At 31.2% G+C, this 24344-nt stretch overlaps 1 protein-coding gene across 1 annotated transcript; it reads left to right on the top strand.

The window, feature by feature from the left end:
* The first annotated feature begins 2383 nt into the window (after positions 1–2383).
* LOC145010843 (sulfate transporter 4.1, chloroplastic-like) lies at positions 2384–7254 on the top strand. Its single transcript, XM_078969393.1, has 17 exons — positions 2384–2904; positions 3407–3455; positions 3535–3733; positions 3820–3988; positions 4121–4186; positions 4272–4379; positions 4487–4594; positions 4694–4759; positions 4842–4902; positions 5101–5228; positions 5322–5363; positions 5522–5638; positions 5726–5777; positions 5890–6028; positions 6119–6210; positions 6562–6638; positions 6813–7254. Exons 1-17 carry the CDS (start codon positions 2644–2646, stop codon positions 7113–7115), a joined length of 2037 nt encoding a protein of 678 aa, XP_078825519.1. The 5' UTR covers positions 2384–2643; the 3' UTR covers positions 7116–7254.
* Positions 7255–24344: the final 17090 nt, after the last annotated feature.

Genomic DNA, 24344 nt, shown 5'->3' on the forward strand with positions numbered 1-24344 from the left:
TACAAAGAGATTTTTCATAGAGTTATAGAATTGAACCAATCTCTGCGGATTCGACCCCTTTACCACTGTACACTATTTTAGTGTAAAAGATATAGAGTTATTAATTTTGTTGGCTTCAACAACCACCAACACAAAACAACAAGGTGTTGTCTGTGTTTTACATTTAGAAGAGACTTGACTTCTAAATTGTCAATCTTGGATTATCCAAAAATCTAATTTCGTGATACTTCAGGATATAAGGTCAAAATCATAGATTTTGGAAAGTGATTGCAATCACGATCCTAGAATTATCCAAGTATATATTGATATTCTTAAATCCAAAATCTAACAACATCTTTGGTGGAGTATTTCTTGGAATAAATCTTGCATTCGGTTCCATAATTCCCTAGCGGATGCTTGAAGCTTCATGATATTTTAGAGTAAATCTAGAGATGTTGTCCAATAAATCCATTAGTTGAGGATTGGCCAAGAACATTGTAAGTTCAAGTGATGATATGGGAATTTCCAACCCAAGATGCACAACGATCATTAGTATAATCAAGGGTTATCTACATTGTGTTTTTTTAATGCCGGTTATGGCGAAAGAAGGGTAAAATTATTCTTGTTGGCTTTTTTTTTTTTTTTTATTCATATTAGGGAGCCATATGGTTCTATGATGGAAGATGAGAAAGACAAGAAGAAAAAAAGGATATTATCCATTGGCAAGAAGAGGAAGATGGGAGGGGTTATTCTTTCATCATCGAATCCTGTGACCCATAATGAGAATAACCCTTGATTATATCGGTGATTGTTACACATCTTGGATTGAACTTTTCTAGATGATTATATACGCCCACAACATACCACATCGATGATGCCATGTGGAAGAGAAATTTATGCAATTGTCTAACAATAGAGTTACAACACAACGTCCTCCAAATTATGATGAAGCTGGAAACATTCGTCATAGAAATATGGAACCGAAGGAAATTTTTTTTTCAAGATAACAAAGATGTAATGATTTTTTAGAAAAATAAATAAAATTGAGGTTTAAACTGAAAAAAAAATGTAGCGCTAAATAAAAAAAATGAAAATGTAACGGGTAAATGGAAAAAATAAAAATTATAAGAGCTAAATCGAGAAAAATATAACAAATATAAAAGCTTTTTTCACAAAAAAAAGTTTGAAATTTAATCCAAGAAAACATAATATATAAGGGTATTTTTGTTTGGAAACTCTCCGATTCAATTTATATACCATCTCTGTTCACTTAGTTAGATTTTTATAATTTAGATAACTTATTCATTAAATCTACATTCACCAATTTCTTATATTGATTAATAATAATCAAATGGCAAAAAATCCCGATCAAAACTTTACTAAAAAATATTTGGATTTTATCCAAGGAGCCTAAATGAAAAATATGTCCACCTTATGCCGAAAATAGTAGAGCAAACAAAAAAAGGCAATAAAATTTATCATTATATAAAAATCAAAAGTCAAACAAAAATATGTCCAATATCAAGCAGAACGAATAATTAATCAAAGAAAAAAAAAAGTAAGCAATAAATGCGTCATTATAGTAAATTAGAAAATCCTAAATTTGAGTATCTCATTCAAGGTTGTCAAGATCGGGATCCTACCTAGGATCGTTTTTGGGTTTGCAAAATCGGAATCGTAAGATCGGGATCGAGATCCTAAGATCCCACAAAATAGAATATAATTTTTATTTATAATATTAATCATAAAAAATATTTCAAACATTTAATTTTTCGTTCAAAAGTTATAAAAACTTTAAAATATTAGTCATAAGTCACAATAAAAATGATAAATGGTAGATTGGTAAAGGGTAAAAGACATAAAATGGTAAAAAAAATTCATTTGAAAAAAAAATTTAAAGGAAGGTAGGATCGGATCGGATCTCGATCCTACGATCTTACGATCCTACCAAAAATACGATTCTTTTACGATCCGGATCGTTTTTCATACATAGGATCGTAGGATCGTACGATCCTACGATCAGGATCGCGATTTTGACAACCATGATCTCATTATCATCACTACACAAACAAATAAGATTAAATTAGACATACATGCGCAACATGCTTTTAAGAAAACTAACTACACCTTACAAATACATGGTAAATATTTATAGCTATCTAACTAAAACCAAAGTGATAATATTGTATGGTAAGTATTGATTAAAATAATTTTAACCTAAAAATTACCGATAATGAGAATGAATGAAAGTGGTAGCACATTTTTCTTAATAAAATTATATTTTTTGAATTCGAATATTATGAAGTAATTATAATTACACAAAGAATTTGTCATTCACTCCAAAGATTGGACAGAAGAAGCATCCCTAAAAATGGGTTGTCATCTTCTGTTTGACTTGAAGGGAGCATAGCATTGATGTTGTTTCAGGGACCCAAGAATCGTTGACGTAACGAACTTGACAAACCCCGGAATGGATCAAAATTCAAAATACCAGAAACTGGTGGTCGTCCACAATCAAAAGGCGTCTCAGTGGCTGAGACGCCCTCTCACCAATTCCAAAAGTCATCTATCACCGGAGATCTCCATTTATGGCTATTTTTTCACACTGAGCAGCAGTACAGAACTATTTGCTTTCAGCTTTCTTCAACACCACAGTCGTCGATCATGAGGACGCCAACGAATCGAACTGTGAAAGTCATACCGTTTCAACACTCGTATACTGGCGGAGATAGTACTACACCGGCGACATCTTCGTCTTCCTCTTCGATGTCGAGATGGAGTGCGAAGTTGAATCGGATGAAGATGATTGATTGGGTTGAGCTTTTTCTCCCTTGCTCACGTTGGATTCGGACATACAATTGGCGAGAATATCTCCAGCCTGATCTAGTCTCTGGTGTCACCGTCGGTATCATGCTCGTCCCACAGGTACATATCAGATATTCCAGATAAAATGCAAACATCTCACAGCCTCACGAACTTCTCTACTTGCAATTTGTTAACAATTCGTATAAAATACTACAAGTTAGATAGATCTAAGTTGAATTTGATTAGACTTCGTATAAATTCTGAATGTGAGAGTCGTTCCCATTAGAATTCACTATTCAGTAGCCACTCCGTAGTCCTTACTCCTTAGACAAACATAACAGTGAGTTAAATTCTGGGGTTTTCATGGAGTTTAGCTGATTTCCATTGATTTTTAGTGAACAGATTGTATTTTTCAACAAATTGATCCTTAGAGAGGAAAGTGTGAAAGAATGGCATTGTATTTCTGAATCCTTGGAACAGTTCCTCATTAAAATATATTCCATTCTTCCAACTTGTTTGTTATCATATCGTCTCATTGCAGTGGGTTATTTTGATCTCATATACTACTAGCAAACATTCAAATTCTTTTCTTGTTCACTCTATCATATTTTCATGTAAACAGTCTATGTCATATGCAAAGCTAGCTGGACTTCAACCAATATATGGACTTTGTAAGTTGACTATCTGCTCTTCACATATGATAGTTTTCTCCAAATTCAAATAACTTTATTAACAAATATTTCATCACAGATACAGGATTAGTGCCTATATTTGTCTACTGCATATTCGGTTCATCACGCCAGCTGGCTGTTGGTCCGGTAGCACTGGTTTCTTTATTGGTCTCTAATGTTCTAGGCAATGTTGACTCATCTGGTGAATTATATACAGAACTTGCTATATTATTATCACTCATGGTTGGGATTCTGGAATGCACAATGGGGCTATTGAGGTAATTTTGCCTCAATAACTTCTCTTTTTAATATCATCTTAACTCTTTAATTCCATTGATCAATGTTTTTTTTTTATTCATTATAGGCTAGGATGGCTCATCCGCTTTATCAGCCACTCTGTCATTTCTGGTTTTACAACTGCTTCTGCCATTGTTATTGCCCTATCTCAAGCAAAATATTTCTTGGGATATAGTATAGTGAGAAGCAGTGAAATAATCCCACTGGTTAAGAGTATAATATCAGGTGCAGATAAGGTATCTCAATATTATCAGTCATATACATTTTACAAAATCTTTTCAATACTATATTAGGCAGAAATATGGGGATTTTACTTATATCTTTTATTAATTACTGTGGTAACCATTGACAATGGTTTCTGTTTGTAGTTTTCATGGCCTCCTTTTGTGATGGGGTTGACTATTCTTGCAATCATGTTGACCATGAAGCAATTGGTGAAGTAGTTCTTCCAAGTAAGTTAAAATTTCATGTGTCACACTTTGAGCTCACTAATTTTTTACAGTCGTGTTCTGTTTACAGGGTAAAACAAGGAAAAATTTACGGTTTTTGCGAGCAGGTGGGCCCCTCACTGCAGTTGTTCTGGGTACAACTTTTGTAAAGATATTTCATCCATCTTCCATTTCCTTGGTGAGAGAACAATAATAATAATAATAGAATCTTTGAAATTGAACTTTTTAATAGAATTACTGTTTCTGTTGACTGTTATATAAATATAACCAGTGTGAGAAATTTAGGTGGGAGATATACCTCAAGGGCTCCCCTCTTTTTCCATTCCTAAAGAGTTTACATATGTCAAGTCATTAATCCCAACCACTTTTTTAATCACTGGAGTGGCTATACTGGTGAGAACAGGATTCTATTATTAGCTGCAATCTTTAATATCTTTTCATTATTTACACAATTAGTCCTTTGACTTAATATCAACCATCCACTCACTTCAGGAATCTGTGGGGATTGCCAAAGCTCTGGCAGCAAAGAATGGATATGAATTGGATTCAAATCAAGAGGTATTTTATTTATATAATTTTATTTGTAAAAAAGAAACCAAATCATAAATCTTTTCTGACTCATTCAATGTTTTTTTAACAGTTGTTTGGCCTAGGAGTCGCCAATATTTTTGGGTCCTTTTTCTCAGCATACCCTGCAACAGGTAAGATATCTTCTTGAATGAGACTAAATGACCATTTTACCCTTGCATTGGATGGGAAAATAGGTAAATAGTTTAGTCTATATAGCTTCATGTGGTTAACCATTAAGTCAAAAAAGGAACAAGTGATAGTTTTATAAATGATGTATTTATTGAAATGATTCTAAAGGACCAGTTTCGAATTAAATATATGTTTTATAGGTTCCTTTTCAAGGTCAGCAGTTAATAATGAAAGTGGGGCAAAAACCGGTTTGTCAGGATTTGTCATGGGCATTATCATCTGCTCTGCTTTGTTATTCATGACACCATTGTTTGAATTTATACCTCAGGTACATATAATACACTTATTAAAACTTTTTATTTTCTACATTGACTTCACTTCACCTCTTGTTGACTTTTTGTTATCACTTTTTTTTTTACAGTGTGCTCTAGCTGCCATTGTAGTCTCTGCTGTAATTGGGCTAGTAAGTTTCCTTATTTGATCTTGTGTAGGACCCATGGATATATATATATATATATATATATATATATATATATATATATATATATATATATATATATATATATCTTATTGTTGACATCCTAAGTTTTAATTATTATTTAATAATAATAATAATTACAGGTAGACTATGAAGAGGCAATCTTTTTATGGCGAGTAGATAAAAAGGATTTTTTTCTTTGGACAGTTACAAGTACAACAACTTTATTCTTTGGGATAGAGATTGGGGTCCTTGTTGGGGTATTTTGCATTTGCATTTATTTATTTCTTCATATATTAATTTTCTTCAATTAGTAATTAATCTGGTTGTTGGGAATGACTTTATAGGTGGGGTTTTCTCTTGCTTTTGTGATCCATGAATCAGCAAATCCACATATTGGTGAGGAAAGAGAAATTGTTGTATTACAAATTTACAATTACCACATGTGACTTATATTTATGGATAATTGTAAATTTTATTTATTTATTTTATATAATAATTGTATTTCCAGCTGTGTTGGGGCGTCTACCTGGCACAACTGTGTATAGAAACATCCAACAGTATCCAGAAGCATATACATACAACGGGATTGTCATTGTTCGTATAGATGCACCTTTATATTTTGCCAATACAAGCTTTATAAAAGACAGGTCAATACTAAATTACTAATCTGCCCTTTCAATGACTAAAGATATAACAAAAAAACTATAGTGGTTACGTTTTTTTTTAATGTGTTTCAGGCTGCGGGAGTATGAAATTGCGGTTGACCAATCTGGGAGCAGGCGTGGACCAGAAGTTGAAAGAATATATTTTTTAATTCTAGAGATGGCACGTATGTACTTAACATTTTAAACATCATATCTTTTTAATAGAGTAAATTACATTTTGGTCCCTAAGTAAAGCTAATTTTTTCAATTTTAGTCTTTATTTAAGGTTCGGTTCTTGTAACGTCTCTCTGATCCATGTTTCAATGACTATTTTTTGGCCCCTCTGATTTTTTTTGCAAATTTGGTTCGAAAAATATAGTTATTTTACTTGGAACAAGGAACAAAAACGTTACAAGAGACCAAAACTGAAAGAGAAAACTTTTTGGAACCAAAACTGAAAAAACCAGCTATACTGAGGGACCAAAAATGTAATTTACTATGCAAGGTTTTGAGTTTTTGATTGGTGTTCATTTCAGCTGTTACTTATGCGGACTCCAGCGCAGTTCAAGCTTTAAAAGAGTTGTATCAGGAATACAAATCAAGAAACATCCAGGTGCAAACTTTTGAATTTAAAAAAAATATATATATATATATATATATATATATATATATATATATATATATATATATATATATATATATATATATATATATATATATATATATATATATATATATATATATATATATTGAGAAAAAATAAACAAGGGCAAATTTGTAAATGCAGATAGCAATTGCGAATCCAAATGGAGATGTTCTTGAGACTCTAGCAAGATCTGGATTCATAGATCTGGTGGGTAGAGAGTGGTGTTTTGTTAGAGTGCATGATGCTGTTCAAGTTTGTCTTCAAAATGTAGAGACATTAATCTCGACTGGTTTACCTAATAAAACACCACCAAAACCATCTATACATAACAGTTCAAGCTTTATACAAAGACTCAAACAGAAACGTAAACAGGACTTATCTTCAGATGATATGGAATCAGGTGAAACACAGCTTACACTGGAGCCCCTGTTGCCTCACAAATAATAATCTTACCGACTTTTTGTTGACATATTTCAACTTCGAATGATTTTGAACGATTTTGTATTACACTTTAATTGGATATGGTTGCTTTCTTTGTTATAACAAATTTATTTACGTAATTTTAAAACCTACTTTTGTTGAACACTTATATACAAATAAATCACTATAGTGCAAGTTAAACACAAAATACATATATAACACAAACTTATGATGCTTGTCAAACTTAAAGTCGGATTCAAGTTTAGAATTGTGGTTATATATATATATATATATATATATATATATATATATATATATATATATATATATATATATATATATATATATATATATATATATATATATATATAGGGGTAAGATCAAATAAAAATACTAAAAATTTTAAGAACACGAGAACAAATCTGAATCATTTAAATAATTAAATCAAAGGTTGTTATCAAACCACTAATTTATGTAAATTTAAAAAATTAGAGGTATTAAAATGTAACTTTTAAATAGTGATAAGGGTATCATAGTAATTGCATCTTTAGCACCGTTAGTTAATTCATATAATTCCTCAATCACTCACAGTCTCACATATTTCCTTTTATTTCGCATCTCTCTTTATCTCTCACTGTAAACCCATATACGCCTCCACCGCCTCCATCTTCATCTCTTGCTATAAACCCAAATATGGCTCCACCACCTCCATCTTATATGCAACACCATCTGTTCACCATCATCATTACATACCTACGCCACCATTCTGCACAAACCTACATCATTGATCCACCACCATCGCTTGCATCATATTTCACCATCAACCTCCATCATTATCTTCAATTGAAGATGTGTAGGCTTGCGTTTCGTTGTGTTGACGATTGGATTTTGAGAGAAGAAAGGGGGTTTACCATCTTCTTTCGGGAAAAAAAACCTCTGCCATCTCCATCTGACGGTAGCTGCATCACCATTTTCTCAACAAATTAGGGCTTTTATTGATTGGCCACACAATCAAATGATCAAATGAAAACATATGTTACATTTTCTTTTTCTGTTATTCTGTTCATGTAATGTCTTTCTTTTTGATTCATATAAATTGTTTTTTGGGAGGGATCTTGTTAAAATATTTATATTGTTAGGAAGTTTCCTTGAGGTTATAATTGATTATCTTATATAATTTATTTAAGAAGAAGGGATAATGTCATAAAAAGCCTTAAGTTTGGCAGAAAATGTCGGTTTTACCATTCGGTAGATTTTTGGTTCGTTTATACCGCAAATTTGTCATTTTTTGTTGGTTTTGTCCTTGTTACCTGCAATAGCAGGTTTCCAGGTTATTATGAATTATTTTTTTGCAAAAAAACCCTTAAGATTATAAACATATAAAATATAAATATATATTCAAAATTTGATAAAACTAAATAGTTTTCTACTGAAATATATTTTTAGCTTTACATACGGTAACTTTTATATTTGTTTGATATAAACTTTTTATATTCAAAATTTAAAAAACTTACCTAGTTTTAACAAAATTTGAATATATTTCTTAATTAATACTTCAACTTTTCAAAACAAAATTAAAAAACATTTGTTAGTTAATAAGTAATTATGCTAATATAGTTATTATGAATAATATGGTATCATATACATTTAATTAATTTTTTTAAAAGGTAAATAAAAATATTTTATATGTTTAAAAGGTTTGTATTTCAGAAATACTAACATATCGTATTTTTTATATGTTTAAATACATAATAATATTATCATATTTTTTTTATAAAAATATCATAAACATGTTAAACATCAAAAATAAATATAAACATTTTAAACATATAAAATATAAATATATTTATCTAATTTATTATATAAATATATTTATTTTTATATAAAATATGATAGTTTATTATTTCTGAAATTCAAACCTTTTAAACATATAAAATATTTCTATTTTTCTTTTAAAAAAAATTAATTGAATGTCACTAATGTCATATTATTATTAGCTAACAGACGTTTTTTAATGTTACTTTGAAAAGTTTAAGTATTAATTAATAAATATTTAAATTTTGATAAAACTAGGTAACTTTTTAAAAATTTAAATATAAAAACTTTATATCAAACAAATATAAAATTTACCGTACATAAAGCTAAAAATATGTTTCAGTAGAGAACTATTTAGTTTTATAAAATTTTGAAAATATATTTATATTTTATATGTTTATAATCTTAAGGGTTTTTTTACAAAATATTTGTAAACTTAAGGGTTTTTTCGCAAAAAATAATTCATAATAACCTGGAAACCTGCTATTGCAGGTAACAAGGGCAAAACCGACAAATAAATGACAAGTTTACAGTATAAATGAACCAAAAATCTGTCGAAGGGTAAAACCGATATTTTCTGCCAAACTTAAGGTTTTTTTATGACATTATCCCTAAGAAGAAATAGATAATAAATGTGTTTATCTAAAAATCATCATCGTTGATTTCTACTGAGCCTCCGTGACCGGATAAATTAATAGAATAAGCGAACGGAAGTGAATGGCTATAATTTTTTTGAGTGTGAGCTTTTTCGATGATGCCAATATCCCCATTTTATATTATTGACTTATTACAAAATTACTTTATATTATTCAATTACAACATTCTTTGTCTAAATAATTTTAATGGTGATTAAGTTGTTTAATAAACCATTTGAGTTGTCTAACTATAATGAAAATGCACACATACAACGCAAGCTACTATGACTATCAACCTTTCATTAGATGTAAATAATTTTTCGAGTTTTATTCATTAATGATTATCTAGTTTCTATTCATTAAATAACTTTTTTTCGACTTTTATTCATTAATGATTATCAAGTTTTTATTCATTAACGATTATAAAATTGGGTACCGGGAAAGTATCTTCTTGAATATCATTTAAGTTATTGCCAATTTCTATCCGGGTGTGTTTTGTTGGCTATAAATCCTTGTTTTATATGTGTTTGTTGGCAAATGTAATATTAAAATGGCATCAGATTTTTATGTGACATACTTTGTGATTTTTTCTATGATTTTTATAGGTTTCATTGGAGTTCATAAAGAAAGATACAAGAAAAAACGAGTATAAATTTAGGTTGAATCAGCTATATCTCATTGGAGTTAATAATGTCGAAAGATACGATTAAAAAAAAAATACAAATTCAGGTTGAAAAATCCAAGAATAACAACTATATCTCATCTTTATTTTTGAGTGTCGCAAAAAACTATATTTTTTTTTATGTTCTTAGTTCATTTGTTGTTATAACTAAACTAAATTTTTTATGTTCATATTTCCTTTTATTCATCAATGAATACAAATGTATTGGTTTTTCTACCTTTGGAATGTATTTTATTATTTTTTTTTTTTTTTTTTTTTTTTTTTTTTTTTTTTTATCTTCACATGATGTTTTATTTATTCTGTCGTTTGGTGTCACTTATAACCACTTATGATCAACATAATACGGTTAAATAAAAACTTAAAAAAATCATTTTATGTATGCTTTCTTTCAATAATGAATACATCGGAAAATTATTTTCAATCTTGATAAAAATAGAGTAAAAATCAAAATCACTAAAATTATATAAATATAATTGGTTTTAATCATTTATGGTGGAAATCGTATGAATCATATATTAGATAAATTTAAAAAAATGAACGAAATATCATCCACTAATAAAAGAAGAAAAAGTCATTAAATTCGGTTTTTGGTAACGATCGAACATAATCCCTAAATTTTAGGAAAATCTTAATTAATATATATATATATATATATATATATATATATATATATATATATATATATATATATATATATATAAAATTAAAACTCACAATTACTAATATGCTCTTATATATTGATTGGTCCAGATTTGTTCTCGCGTTCTCAACCTTTTAGGTATTCTCAATTGATTCATTCCTTATATATATATATATATATATATATATATATATATATATATATATAGAGAGAGAGAGAGAGAGAGAGGTGAGTTCATTTGAGAAAAATAAAAAAAGATTGAGAATGGATGAATCATTCTCAATCACTCATTTAATCTAAGAATAAAAAGACAGGGTGGCAAACTTGTAAATATGTAAATAACCTTCAATCTCAAATACGTAACTATAGAGAATTCGATAATAGTTCGTTCATTATCAAAAATTTTCCTCCAACCTTCAATAATCATCCAGATAATTTCAAGTAAACCGGAATTTCTTCGTTGTTCATGAAATTGGAATCGAAGTTCTGGACTCGCAATCACAGTCGACATTGAAGGACTCGGAATCGGTACTCACAGGTTCCCAATCGGATTTTCGAAAATCAAAATCAAAATGAGAAATCAATCAGACATAGGATGTCGCATCTGAAGTCGAAATCGGAAGTATATGATGATTTGGAATTGATAACTTGATGTTTTTAACATTTTCAAAATAGTTAACTTGTATGCACTCCAACTGTTTGATGAAATGCATAAACTAAATTACCACGTTATATTCACATATGAATATGTTTTGTCACCTGAATTAGTATATGATTATTAAAAACACAAAACAAATATGCAAGTCTGTATGTTATTCATATGTGAATAACATATAAAAATTATATATATTTGTCAAAATACCTTCAAATATTCATAAGTGAATATATTCACAAGTGAATATATTCACAAGTGAATATATTCACAAGTGAATATATTCACAAGTGAATATACCTTATAATATTCATATGTGAATATACTGTGTAATATTCATAAGTGAATATATCATCTAATATTCACAAGTGAATATAGTATGTAATAATCACATGTGATATACCATGTAATATTCACATATGAAATATCATTTAATACTCATAAGTGAATATACCATCTAATATTCACAAGTGAATATATTATGTTAATATTTACAAGTGAATGCATCGTCCAATATTAAAATATGAATATACTATGTTTATTATATGCTATATTCACATATGAATGATACTTAAATAGTAAAAAAAAAATCATACTTTTTATTCATAAGTGAATAATGAATGTACTGTAATAAAACCCGATGCATTTTTATTCACTTATGAATAACGATAGCTGAAAACATAAAAAAAAATTATTTTATCTTAAGACTATATCAATATGGATGTCTATTTGTAGAAAATAAAAAATCATGAATTTTGATATATTTAAAATCATTTTTTTGATAAAAATAGCTTCTAAAAATTAAAAAAAAACAATGAAAAAAACTATGTTTTTGTATATATTAAGGTAATGATTAGCATACTTTAAGGAAATATGTTTTGTTGGAAAACACATATGCATTCATTTTCCATTTCCGTCGGTACGTTCGATGCTTTTGCGGTAAAAATAAAGGATTGGCTGAGAATGATTCTCCTATTCTCAACCTTTTTTTTTTCTCAATTGAACCCTCCCCTATATATATATATATATATATATATATATATATATATATATATATATATATATATATATATATATATATATATATATATATATATATATATGTCAATTTCACATGAATTCATGATGGTGTACAGTTGCAAAATTTGTGGTAATTCTAGATAAAATGAAATTTTTGGGTCATTTATTATTATTATTATTATTATTATTATTATTATTATTATTAGAGATTTCCATTATGATTTAAGTCTCTATTATGCCTAATTCCTGAGTTTTAACAGAGAAAAGAAAAGAAGAGAAAATAAAGTAAGGAGAGAAAAGTAAAGGAAAAGAAATTTGTTTTTTTGTATTCCCGAATCGGAGAGAAGTAGAAGGAAAATTAAGGATGCGTTTAGTTGCGGAAAAACGAGCCGTTTTCCGGAACAATTATTATGCCTAATTCCTGAGTTTTAACAGAGAAAAGAAAAGAAGAGAAAATAAAGTAAGGAGAGAAAAGTAAAGGAAAAGAAATTTGCTTTTTTGTATTCCCAAATCGGAGAGAAGAAGAAGGAAAATTAAGGATGCGTTTAGTTGCGGAAAAACGAGCCGTTTTCCGGAACAATTTTCCAAGAAAAATTAGAATTTTGTCTGTTTTTCTAAAATTTTCACATAAAATGAAATTTTTCATTTTTTAAAATTACAAAGAAGTTGGAAATTTTTGAAAACCGATACTTATTGTTTTCCACATTTTTCTAATTCTAATTTTTTTCAAAAAATACAAGTACCTACTCTCACCCCATCCACCTCTAACTACCATCACCTTAATACCCCCAACCTACCATACCCGTACCTAGCTACACTCACTCCTAAGCCCACCCGCACCCCCACAAACACCCCCCCCCCCACACACACACACACCCCACTCACACACACCAACCCCCACAAACGCGCGTACACACACACACATCCACCCACCCCCACCCCCACAAACACACACCCACCACCCCCACCCCACAAACACACACACACACACCCTACCCACACACCCACAAACACACACACACACACCCAGCCCCGCAAACACCCACCCACCCACACACACCCCCACAAACACACATACACTCATAAACACACACACACACACACATACTCACACCCACACCCACCGCCACTCCACACCCACATACACACACACACACACACCCACACACCCACCCACCTAACACCACTGCTATAATTACTGACCTACCATCAGCATCATTATCATCACCACCACCACCACTATCCCATCACTAGCACCACCACCGCCACCATCACCACCACTGCCACAATTGCCACTGCCACCGCCATCGACTGTCACCACCACCACCATCACCGCCACACCGCTACTGCCACCACCACTGTACCTACCCTCACCTTAATACCCCTAACCCACCATACCCTTACCTAGCTGTACTCACTCCCAAGCCCACCCACACCCCCACAAACACAACCCCCATACACACATACCCACCCCTAACAAACACACACAAACACATCCCAACCCCCACAAACACACACACACACATACACCCATACCCGCACCCAATCCCACACACACCCTCATAAACACATACACCCCTCCCATACACACCCACAAACACACACACACACACCTCACCCACACACACACCAACCCCTACAAACGCACACACACACACATACACACTCACCCACACCGACACCCACCCCTATAAACACACACCCACCCATCCCCTCCCCACAAACACCCACGCACCCACCCCTCCCCACAAACACACACACACACCCCACCCACACACCCACAAACATACACACACTAACCCCCACAAATGTGCGCACACATACACCCATATCCACCCACACACACCCCCACAAACACACATACACTCATAAAGATACACACACACATAAACTCACACCCACACCCACACCCACCGCCACCCCACACCCACCTACACACACACCCACTCGACCAACACCACTGCCATAATTACTGACCTACCATCAGCATCACTATCATCACCACCACCACCACTACCCCATCACAAGCACCACTATCGCCGCCATCACCACCACTGCCACAATTGCCGCCAGCACCACCATCGACTGTCATCACCCCCACCACCGCCACATTCCCCACGTCCACCCTACCATCGCTACCATTTTCTAAAAATGAAAACCGATAGAAAAATACACATCTAAACACGTTTTCTAATTTTCTAAAACTGAAAATGAAAAATGAATAAATTTTAACTAAACGCATTTTCTAAACTTTTTTCCGTAACTAAACGCAACCTAAACTTTTTGTTCTTTCTATCCAAATACTTTCAAATCGGAAAGAATGTTATGAGGGAAAATGATCATTCCATTTCCTTCAACTTCCTTCTTTAAGGTCGTGCTTTTTAGTATCTCTATTCTATGATTGGTAGTTTTTAAAATGGATTAAAGTGAAGTTTTTTCTTACTAATAAATGTCTCAGTCAATCAATCAGTGTACTTTCTGTCGGTTTAAATCATTTAACTCAATTGACGATGTGAAAAGTTGATATATGACAGTAACAAGTGCACTGAAGTTTCCTTTGATTACTACATCACATATTCACATGCTAATGATTAAGGAACAGTGGGAAAAATATGAACATGGCTATGGTTCTACTTCCTCCATCTACCAACTTTTGCAGTGTGCTAGTTATGATTAAAATATAATGTTCACTTCACCCAAAATCGATATTGCTAGATCATTTGCAATGATGACAATGAACAAATACATAAAGTTTAACCATGATTGAAAGAGACATGATCTAAGGATAGAAGTGTTGTAATTTTCATGGGACAGAATGGCAATTTGTATCATAGAATGTAAAATGTCTGATTTACCCTTGGTATCAATCAATTTGGTCCCCAACCTATATAGAATTATGGTGTATATATATATATATATATATATATATATATATATATATATATATATATATATATATATATATATATATATATATATAATGGGGGTTAGCTTCATGTGAGACAGCTTAATTTTGTGAGACCATGAGCCGTAGTCCTAGCCACTCATTTAGTAGATAAAAAAAACATTTTTAAAATGCAAAATAATTGAAAATTTTCGAATTTTTTTTCAAGTATTATTTTCGGAATTTATATTTTCCAAAAAAAAAAACATTTTTTTTACATATTCTAGTAGAATATTAAAATATTCTACATATCTGACAAATCTAGTAGAATATTATAACATTCTAAAAATCATATTAGAATATTTACAGTGTAATATTCTATTAGAATATTTACAGTGTAATATTTTATTATAATATTTCACTTATTTTAAAAAAACAGGTAATTTTTTTAAAATTTTATTTATTTAGGTAATTAAAGTTCCGAAAATAATAATTAAAAAAAGAATTTTTAGATTTTTCCTTTTATTTTATATTTTAAAATTATTTTTAAATTTGGTCTCACGGTTTCACAAAATTAACATGCTCTCAAATGAACCTGAAATAGCAACATGTATTTTAATACTTTTGATAGTGGTCCTGCTAATAGTTAATTATGTTTGTGGGGTTACTATGTGAAGTCCAAGATCTCTCTCTTCATGTTAATAAGCAAAAGTTGTGTGCGGAGAAGAAAATGCCATGTTACATGGACCATGTCCTTATATTTCGTACCGCTGGATTGTGATTTTTGCATGTGGCAATACAAAAATTTGGCTTTATTTTTTGATAAAGTTGAACAGAAAATATATACATCATGCTGAAGAGTAACCCAATTATACCATCCATTGAAAAGATTTTAGCTTAATCAGATTAGCTTTTCTTCAGTGTTGAAACTAAACTGATCTATCAGGCTTTCAAGTTTCAAGAGTATTTTTATGTATTACTTGATTCGGTATATGGTATCCTTTTGAAACTAGATTGTTTACATGTATTGTTTGGTTCCAAGAATGATCCGTTGGTTCTTTCCTATAGAATTACACTGCCAAGCTCTCATATTTTGGATCAACAAAGATTCGGTTGTTTTCCAAAGAAAATAAATTGTGCAAAACAAGACCAAAAATTATATAAAGAAAGAGAACACAAGAAAGGTGGTATACACTCTTAAGATTGATAATAAAAGATATATATATATATATATATATATATGTATATAGGGGAGGGTTCATGCGAAAATGCAAATAATTTGCGAAAACGTGAAAACAAGAAAAAACTATGATATTGTGTCACCTCAACCTTATATTTTGGACAATAATTCATCCAAACTTTGAACTACATGATGATATTCGATTATACATAAGAAATTGTTTTATATTAGCAAAGCATGATTTTTGACATTTTTATTATAAAACATGAATTTAAAAGTGGTCAAGGATGTGAAAAAACAAATAGTTGATGAAACCGTCTTTAAATCTATATTATCATAACACAATCAAGTGTAAACTTATTATATTTAATTTATTGCTAATAAATTTAATTTTTATAGTACTTGTGTTTGGTTTTTATAAGATAAAATATGTTTTCGCGTTTTCGCAAGATATTTATGTTTTCGCACGAACCTACTTATATATATATATATATATATATATATATATATATATATATATATATTCAATCTTACATAACTATTGTCATTAACAAACATTCTCACTAATTAAATCGTCTATAAACTTATTATACACTTATTATTATTATTATTATTATTCTCATTTCTATCAGAATGTTTATTAAGTCGTATTCTGTCAGAATGAAAATGAATGAAAAACGCTGTGTGAGAACAAAAATAAATAATAATTAACGATAATGCATGAACATGACGATATTTTTGTAAGGTTGAACGTATTCGCATTGCTAAACAATTTATTCTCTTAGTAATTCTCATAACATATGATATTTGCACAATAATTAGTTAGAATAAAATAACCTAAGCATATATATATATATATATATATATATATATATATATATATATATATATATATATATATATATATATATATATATATATATATATAACGGTCATTTTTACAAATTGACACGTTACATATGTTTTTTTTTTCTAACACTGCTACAAAATAAGTAATAAAATACAGTTAAACTAGGTAATAGAGTACGGTGATGAGACCATAAGAAGGGGGTTTCCTATTTAAAGACTAAATAAAATACGGTTATACAACTATATTGTATCATTATACAAATCCTTTTAAACAACCATACTCTATAACAAAATAAAAATTAAAAAAAAAAAAAAATAGAATATTGTGTCGCTGATATACCATAGCTAACTATGTTTGCTTTCGCCACCAACTTATTGTGGTTGAGAGACACCATTGTTGACACCGATTCCATATATGCGTCGGTAGGTATGTCTCATATAAGTCTCTAGCAAACAAACAAATTTAGAGATAAGAGCTAGAACAACATGCTCAAACCATTTATACTAAACATGGCATTTTTTGTCAAAAAAAATTAGAGAAATGTTTTTAGAGTATTGAATAAAATACAGTAAGCTTGGTTTGGTTTCAGTACGTTGCTACTGTTTGCATATAACCCTATAATGAAAAGACTGAAAAAAAAAAAAAAAGATCTACTGTATTTCTTTTTGACAAAAAAAATAATAATAAGAGACCAACCTTATTTGTAGAGATTTGAGTGAACTCTCATAGAAAGCTTGGCTAATCTGACTTTCCAGTGTGAAAGTATAACTTTTGAGAAATTTGCAAAGATAACTATCGCACTTAATTTTCTAAAGAGTAAATTACTGATATCGTTCCTTTGGTTTGGTCAAAATTACATGTTTGATCTATAACTTTTTTTTTGTACTCGGATCGTGTCTGTGGTTTGATTTTGTTACGTTTTTCATCCTTATGGTTTGGTCAAAATTGCACGTTTGGTCCCTAACTTTATGTATGTAAGGGACAAAAAACGCAACAAAATCAAATCACAAGGATGATCCGAGTTCAAAACAAATATTAGGAACCAAACATGTAATTTTGAACAAAACCATAAGATGTTTTCAGTAATTTACTCTTTTATAAATTCAAATAACTATAGTTTTTCATGGTGAATATTTACTTGTGTAGTTTCAAATTAAATAGGAATTGCTTACCTTGTGAAAATTGCTTTTGTCAGTTTCACCTAAAAATATAATAGCCACATGGATTAACAAAATTGACCCTTGTCAAAGAACATGATTCTCAATAACCCGAAAAAGACGCAAAATCCAGTCAATACCGTCCGGATATTTGTTTAATAAAAAAATGAATCGCTCAATGGTTATTAAATATCAAAATTATTAAAGAAAAAAACTTGTAGATTTTTATTATTTTTTTTGTTTTAAATGGTTACTAAGATGAACCATCCAGATTACGTAAGAAACCCAATGAAATTGGATAGCTACGGCTTGTTAAAGAAGATAAAAACTTAACCTTCAGTACCAAAATGAAAGTGGAGCCGCCGAGCCTGACATCAAGGGATGAAATTCACATGTTGCTTATTTAACTTCAAAATTGCTTATTTAACTTCAAAAGTGCTTGTAGGCAAAAGTGTATTGATTTATGGTGGTAGGCAAACTAGTTTTTTAAAAAATTGTTTAGATTAGATTTTTATGTTTGTAAAAGCCAATAAGCATTGTATTTTAAAAAGTATTTGGCTTGTAAAATGACCAACAAGCCAATAACTCAATAAGTTAGTATGAGAGCTTTGAGGGTATAAATGTCATTTTACTTTTAAAAAACAAAAGCTATTCAAAAAGTCATATTTCTCTGCTTTTTCATTTCTCATTTTTTTAGGCTTTACAAGAAATTAAATTGAAAAAAACTTTTCTCCTATCCAAACATTTTTCTAATTTATTTGTTTTTTGAAAAAGCTAATAATACATTTACCTATTTCAAAAAGCAATCCCAAACAACCTCCAAAGAGGCATAGTCAACAAAAATATTAACTAAAAAGGTGAATAAAGAATAAAGAATGAAATTGATTTAGGGTTTTTGAGGAGGGTCGAGAAAAACAACCATTTATCAAAATATTAAATAATATAATTTTATAATGTAGATTACTTACCAGAACACAAAAGGAATGTGGAAATCAATTTGTAACATAAATATTAGATGAGAGCGTGTTGGCGAAAGCAGTGTTGGAGAGACGGAGGTGCTTCGATGGTGTTGTGGTTTCGATATCATGATATGTGGTGTCGCAGGTACCATGTGGGTTTTCCCCAAGATGATGAGAGGTGGAGTACGTGGTGTCTGGATGAAACTGATGAGATTATTCCCTAAAAGTCAGGGTTTTCAATAGGAGGCAAAATTGGTGCCCTTATTTTCATAATAAAGTAAATAGAATGTTATTCATTAGGATGTTTGGTATCATCAAACGTTAAGATGGTGCCACCTCAGTTCACAAACCATTTTATAACACCATTACAACCCAAATGGGTGGTGATCATGCATAAAGAGAGAGGGGGAAAGAAAAGGAGAGAGAAGGAGATGCAAAAAAGAAAGGATATACATAAAATAAAGAGGGAGAGAGCCTCTGTGAAGACCCATGAAGCTACCCACTCCACAAGACAATTACGGAAGAATGGGGTGGTGTTTACGCGTGAATTGAACCTTCCACATCGGATTCCACATGTGGAATCATCTCCAAATCACATAGCCTTATGAGAAACTGTATTGTATGTGATAAATGCCTAATTAAATACAATTGATAAGTTGAAAGACGTATTAATATTAGAATACCAAATTCATTAAAAATGGATTATATATAGCATTTTCTATTTGTGATTTTGTAGGAGTGCAATCTCTTCGTTTACTACACCGTCATTAGTCAAACTTGGGATAAATTAACCATATAGTGTGGAGTTGGACAATAAATCTAGTCCTAAAAGTCCTCCAAGAGTGCCAAAGTATAACAAGAAGCAATAAACCTTGTATCTCATCTTCAACGCTATATGCAAACTATTTATAATTTCCGAAAGTCTATTCAAATGATAAGTGATAGGACTTCCATTATATTATTTATCTAATCGTAAACAACATTATTTTTAGTATGTGGAGGATATAATTACTAGGGGTGAGGAGAAACCGAACCGAAACCCAAAAAAACCGAAATAACCGCATAAACCCAAGCCGAATAACCGAAACCGAAACCGCAACAAAAACCGAAAGTGCGGTTTTTAATTTTAATAAACCGAAAAATTACGGTGCGGTTCGGTTTTATGGTTAATAACCGCACCAAATTAACCAAAATAACCGCAAACTGCATAATTTAATACACTATTTAAATATTTATAATATTTATATTTAATTAATAAAATAAATTATCAATTTTATAATCTTATGATTTTTATTGTTTAGTTTTTGGTGTGTAAATGATGGTTAGTAGATGTTAGACATATTGTTAATTATTTGAATGAAATGAATTTAATATAACATGGCAACTTGAAAGAATAAATATGAACCAAAATTGTGATATATTTGCAATGAAAATCTTGAAATAAATGAAAGTTGACTAAATTTTATATTTTGAACATGAAAAACCGTACATTTTTAACCGAAAAAACCGCACCACCTTAATTTGTGGTTACAAACCGAAACCGCACCAAAATAACCGCAAAACTGAACCAAATCAAAATAACAGTTTTCGGTTTTTGGTTTTAAAATACCGCAATTTGCGGTTGCGGTTGCGGTTTTATACAAAAACCGCATCGAACCGTACCATGCTCACCCCTAATAATTACTCATGTTTGTTTAGAAAGATTATAAGCATGTGTTTCCATTTTCTTATTGTCACATGTCGACAGCGGAAACACTGGGTTGTGTGATGTAACGTTGGATCATAATTATTGAATATACATTGAATAGTACACAACTAAACTTCTATTATTATTGAAATAAAATTACATTATCGTTGTCTATCACAAAATCACTACACCAGCCTCAAAGTTTGGTCTTTATGAAGGATAGTGCAATAATAAAAAGTCTTCAATGTGCGAGTTCTTTCGGTTACTTACGATCCTAAGAATACATGTGTTTTAAAGATACGTCAACATAAAGTTGGTGAATTTTATAAGTTTTAACACATTGTGCTTTTATAAAAAAAATGTTTTTATAAAATTTTGACTGGTGACCAGCTTTATAAAAGTGTACTTCATTTGACCAAAAAGTATAAAATAAAACAAACATACAAGTGTTTTGGACTTATATAAAACATTACTTTTTCTAACCCAAAAAGTATAAAACAAAACAAACATCTAAGCATCTCCGACTTATATAAAATATTACATTTTTCTAACCCAAAATGTATATAATGAAACAAACATATACGTGTTTCGGACTTATATAAAATGTTACTTTTTATAACCCAAAAAGTACAAAACAAAACAAGATATATAAATTTTTTGAACTTATATAAAAACATTACTTTTTCTAACCCAAGAAGTATAAAAATTGAGATTTGAAAGTGCTTAACCAACTTATCAAATATAAATATACTTGTAAATCTGTACAAGTGTTTATTAGTTTAGTTAAGTTCCATACCAACTTAACTTTATTGATTTTAGAATGTACTCTAGGATTTTTCTGTGAGCCTATAACCGAGCTACCAGATATAAAAGCCTCCGTCCGACACTACAAGTGGCATACCGAAAACATCAATAAAACTTCATTATTGTCGTGAAAAATACAAAATAAATAGTTGTCACTCGACATGACTCGTCTGGCAAAGGGTTCTAACTAACAACCATGGATAAAGTTATCAACCTTTATAAATCTATACACAATGTTTTCGCTCATAAAGATTACGGTTATAACACGGAGGAATTTACTAAGTATTTATCCTTAGTTAATGAATGAAAAACTCATATACTTATTCCCAAGTTTACACATCTAAAGGTATGTGTGCATTTAAGTCTAAATCTTTAGTTAAAAAGTTTATTTGAATATTATTCGTTCACCGAGTTCAACTTGTTCCAAATGTTAATACGAGTTTTAAAACTTATAATTATATTAGCAAGTTTTTTTTAGACTTGATAATCATTTATTGTTTAAAAACTATGTGAAAAATTTTCAACAAAAACCGGACAACATAACGGTTGGGTTTTGACCAAAATCATGCTCACAAAGCTAAGAATTATAAAACACTTGAATATCTTACAACTCAGATGCAAATATATTGTATCAAATCTAAAGTTTTAAAGAAGTGAGGAACATCCCAAGATATTATCCATGGTGACTTTCACTCGAAATATCATATAAGAAGCTCGAGTGTTCAAAATTGTAACACCGAAAATTTTCAAAATAAAATTTTCAATTTTTATAAAACATAATTCCATTGATATTCATTAAACAACCATTTTAATTATCCAAACAAGACAATACAAAATCCCAAGATCATGATATCAAGCTCCGAATGTGTGGGTGTACGGATCAAGTCGGCGCCTTCCTGCGGTCGTCACTAGTACCTGAAACAATAACATCAACACTGTAAGCACAAGGCTTAGTGAGTTCCCCAAAATAATACATATAACACATATTAGCCACTCGAGGCTATAACTCTGTGGGTCCGTGCACCCAAACTCTGTGAACCCTCAGGTTCTAACTCTGTGAACCTTCCGGTTCTAACTCTGTAAACATGCACAGCATCAAACACATAGAAGTAATGCAGTACAACACATAACATACATAGCATACAAATACTCTATCACATAACTCTGGTTACCTACTCAAGGTAAAGTATAGTGAGAAGACTCACCTCGCGTGTCTCGGTAAATCGTAAACCTGAAATCGCTAATCACTCGACCTGTCGAGCTGTCGTCCCCCTATAGCACAATACACCTCTAATTAACACTTTCCCAACTAGGGTTGACCACACTATAACAAGTCAATCTAGGTCAACGCTGGTCAACGGTCAACGGTCAACTTTGACCGGACTCGGCGAGTACCCAGGCGACTCGGCGAGTCTGGGCGTGTGCACCAATTTCCCTGGAATCCTCCCTTGACACATCGAGCATTCCCTTAACTCGACGAGTTCCACCTGGCACGAGTTGTGGGGCCACCACGACTCAACTCGCCGAGTCTCAAGAACAACTCGGCGAGTCCAGTTAGACTCAGTCCACCTGTCCATTCTGACTCCCCCTTGACTCACTGAGTCCACCTTTCCCAACTCGGCGAGGCCACTCACAGTGTGGTCGGGCAACATTCATGCTACTCGCCGAGTCTGTTCTTCGGACTCGGCGAGTCCATGCCATGCACTGACTCAATCTTGCTCTAAAGGTCAGATCCAGTTCATTAATCCATAGATCCAGTCCCTCCAAGCTCATTTAGCACGTAAAGTTACAATCTTGATGCACATACAACCTCTATATGACCATATATGATGTTTATGACTCAAATACTACAACACAAGGTCAAAGACTCTATTGTCACTCATAAAGCTTGATGAGTGAGGCTCTCTGGACCTCTATGGATCCAGATCCATGGCCTCAACTCAAAGAGGGAACCAATGGGCATCAAATCATCCCATAAATGACCACCACAAGCCCTAAATTGCGTTATGCTTCACTAAACAGAAAATGGTCCGAGATAATACCTCTAGAGTGATGATCTAAGCTCCAAATCCACGAAATAGCAACCTCCTTTGCTTCCTCTTGCCTAGGGTCTCCTTCTTCTTGCTAAATAACACACACAAGATCAAGAATGGCTCCTTTCTCTTCACAAATAGCTCAAGAACACAAGGGTCACTCACTGAGGGTTGGGTGAGCACAAATGACGGCCATAAGGCCCTTTAAATAGGCCTCAAACCCGGAGATTTAGGGTTTCATTACACAGCACAGAC

This window comes from Lactuca saligna, chromosome 8 (genome assembly GCF_052625555.1).
Source record: "Lactuca saligna cultivar CGN05327 chromosome 8, ASM5262555v1, whole genome shotgun sequence".
NCBI classification, from domain to species: domain Eukaryota; kingdom Viridiplantae; phylum Streptophyta; class Magnoliopsida; order Asterales; family Asteraceae; genus Lactuca; species Lactuca saligna.

Bases quoted from the DNA above. Each gene is read 5' to 3' on its own strand.
- LOC145010843 (XM_078969393.1), top strand. From the start codon at position 2,644: ATGAGGACGCCAACGAATCGAACTGTGAAAGTCATACCGTTTCAACAC. The intron at 2,905-3,406 runs GTACATATCAGA...TCATGTAAACAG, and splicing joins GTATCATGCTCGTCCCACAG to TCTATGTCATATGCAAAGCT. The intron at 6,211-6,561 runs GTATGTACTTAA...TGTTCATTTCAG, and splicing joins TTTAATTCTAGAGATGGCAC to CTGTTACTTATGCGGACTCC.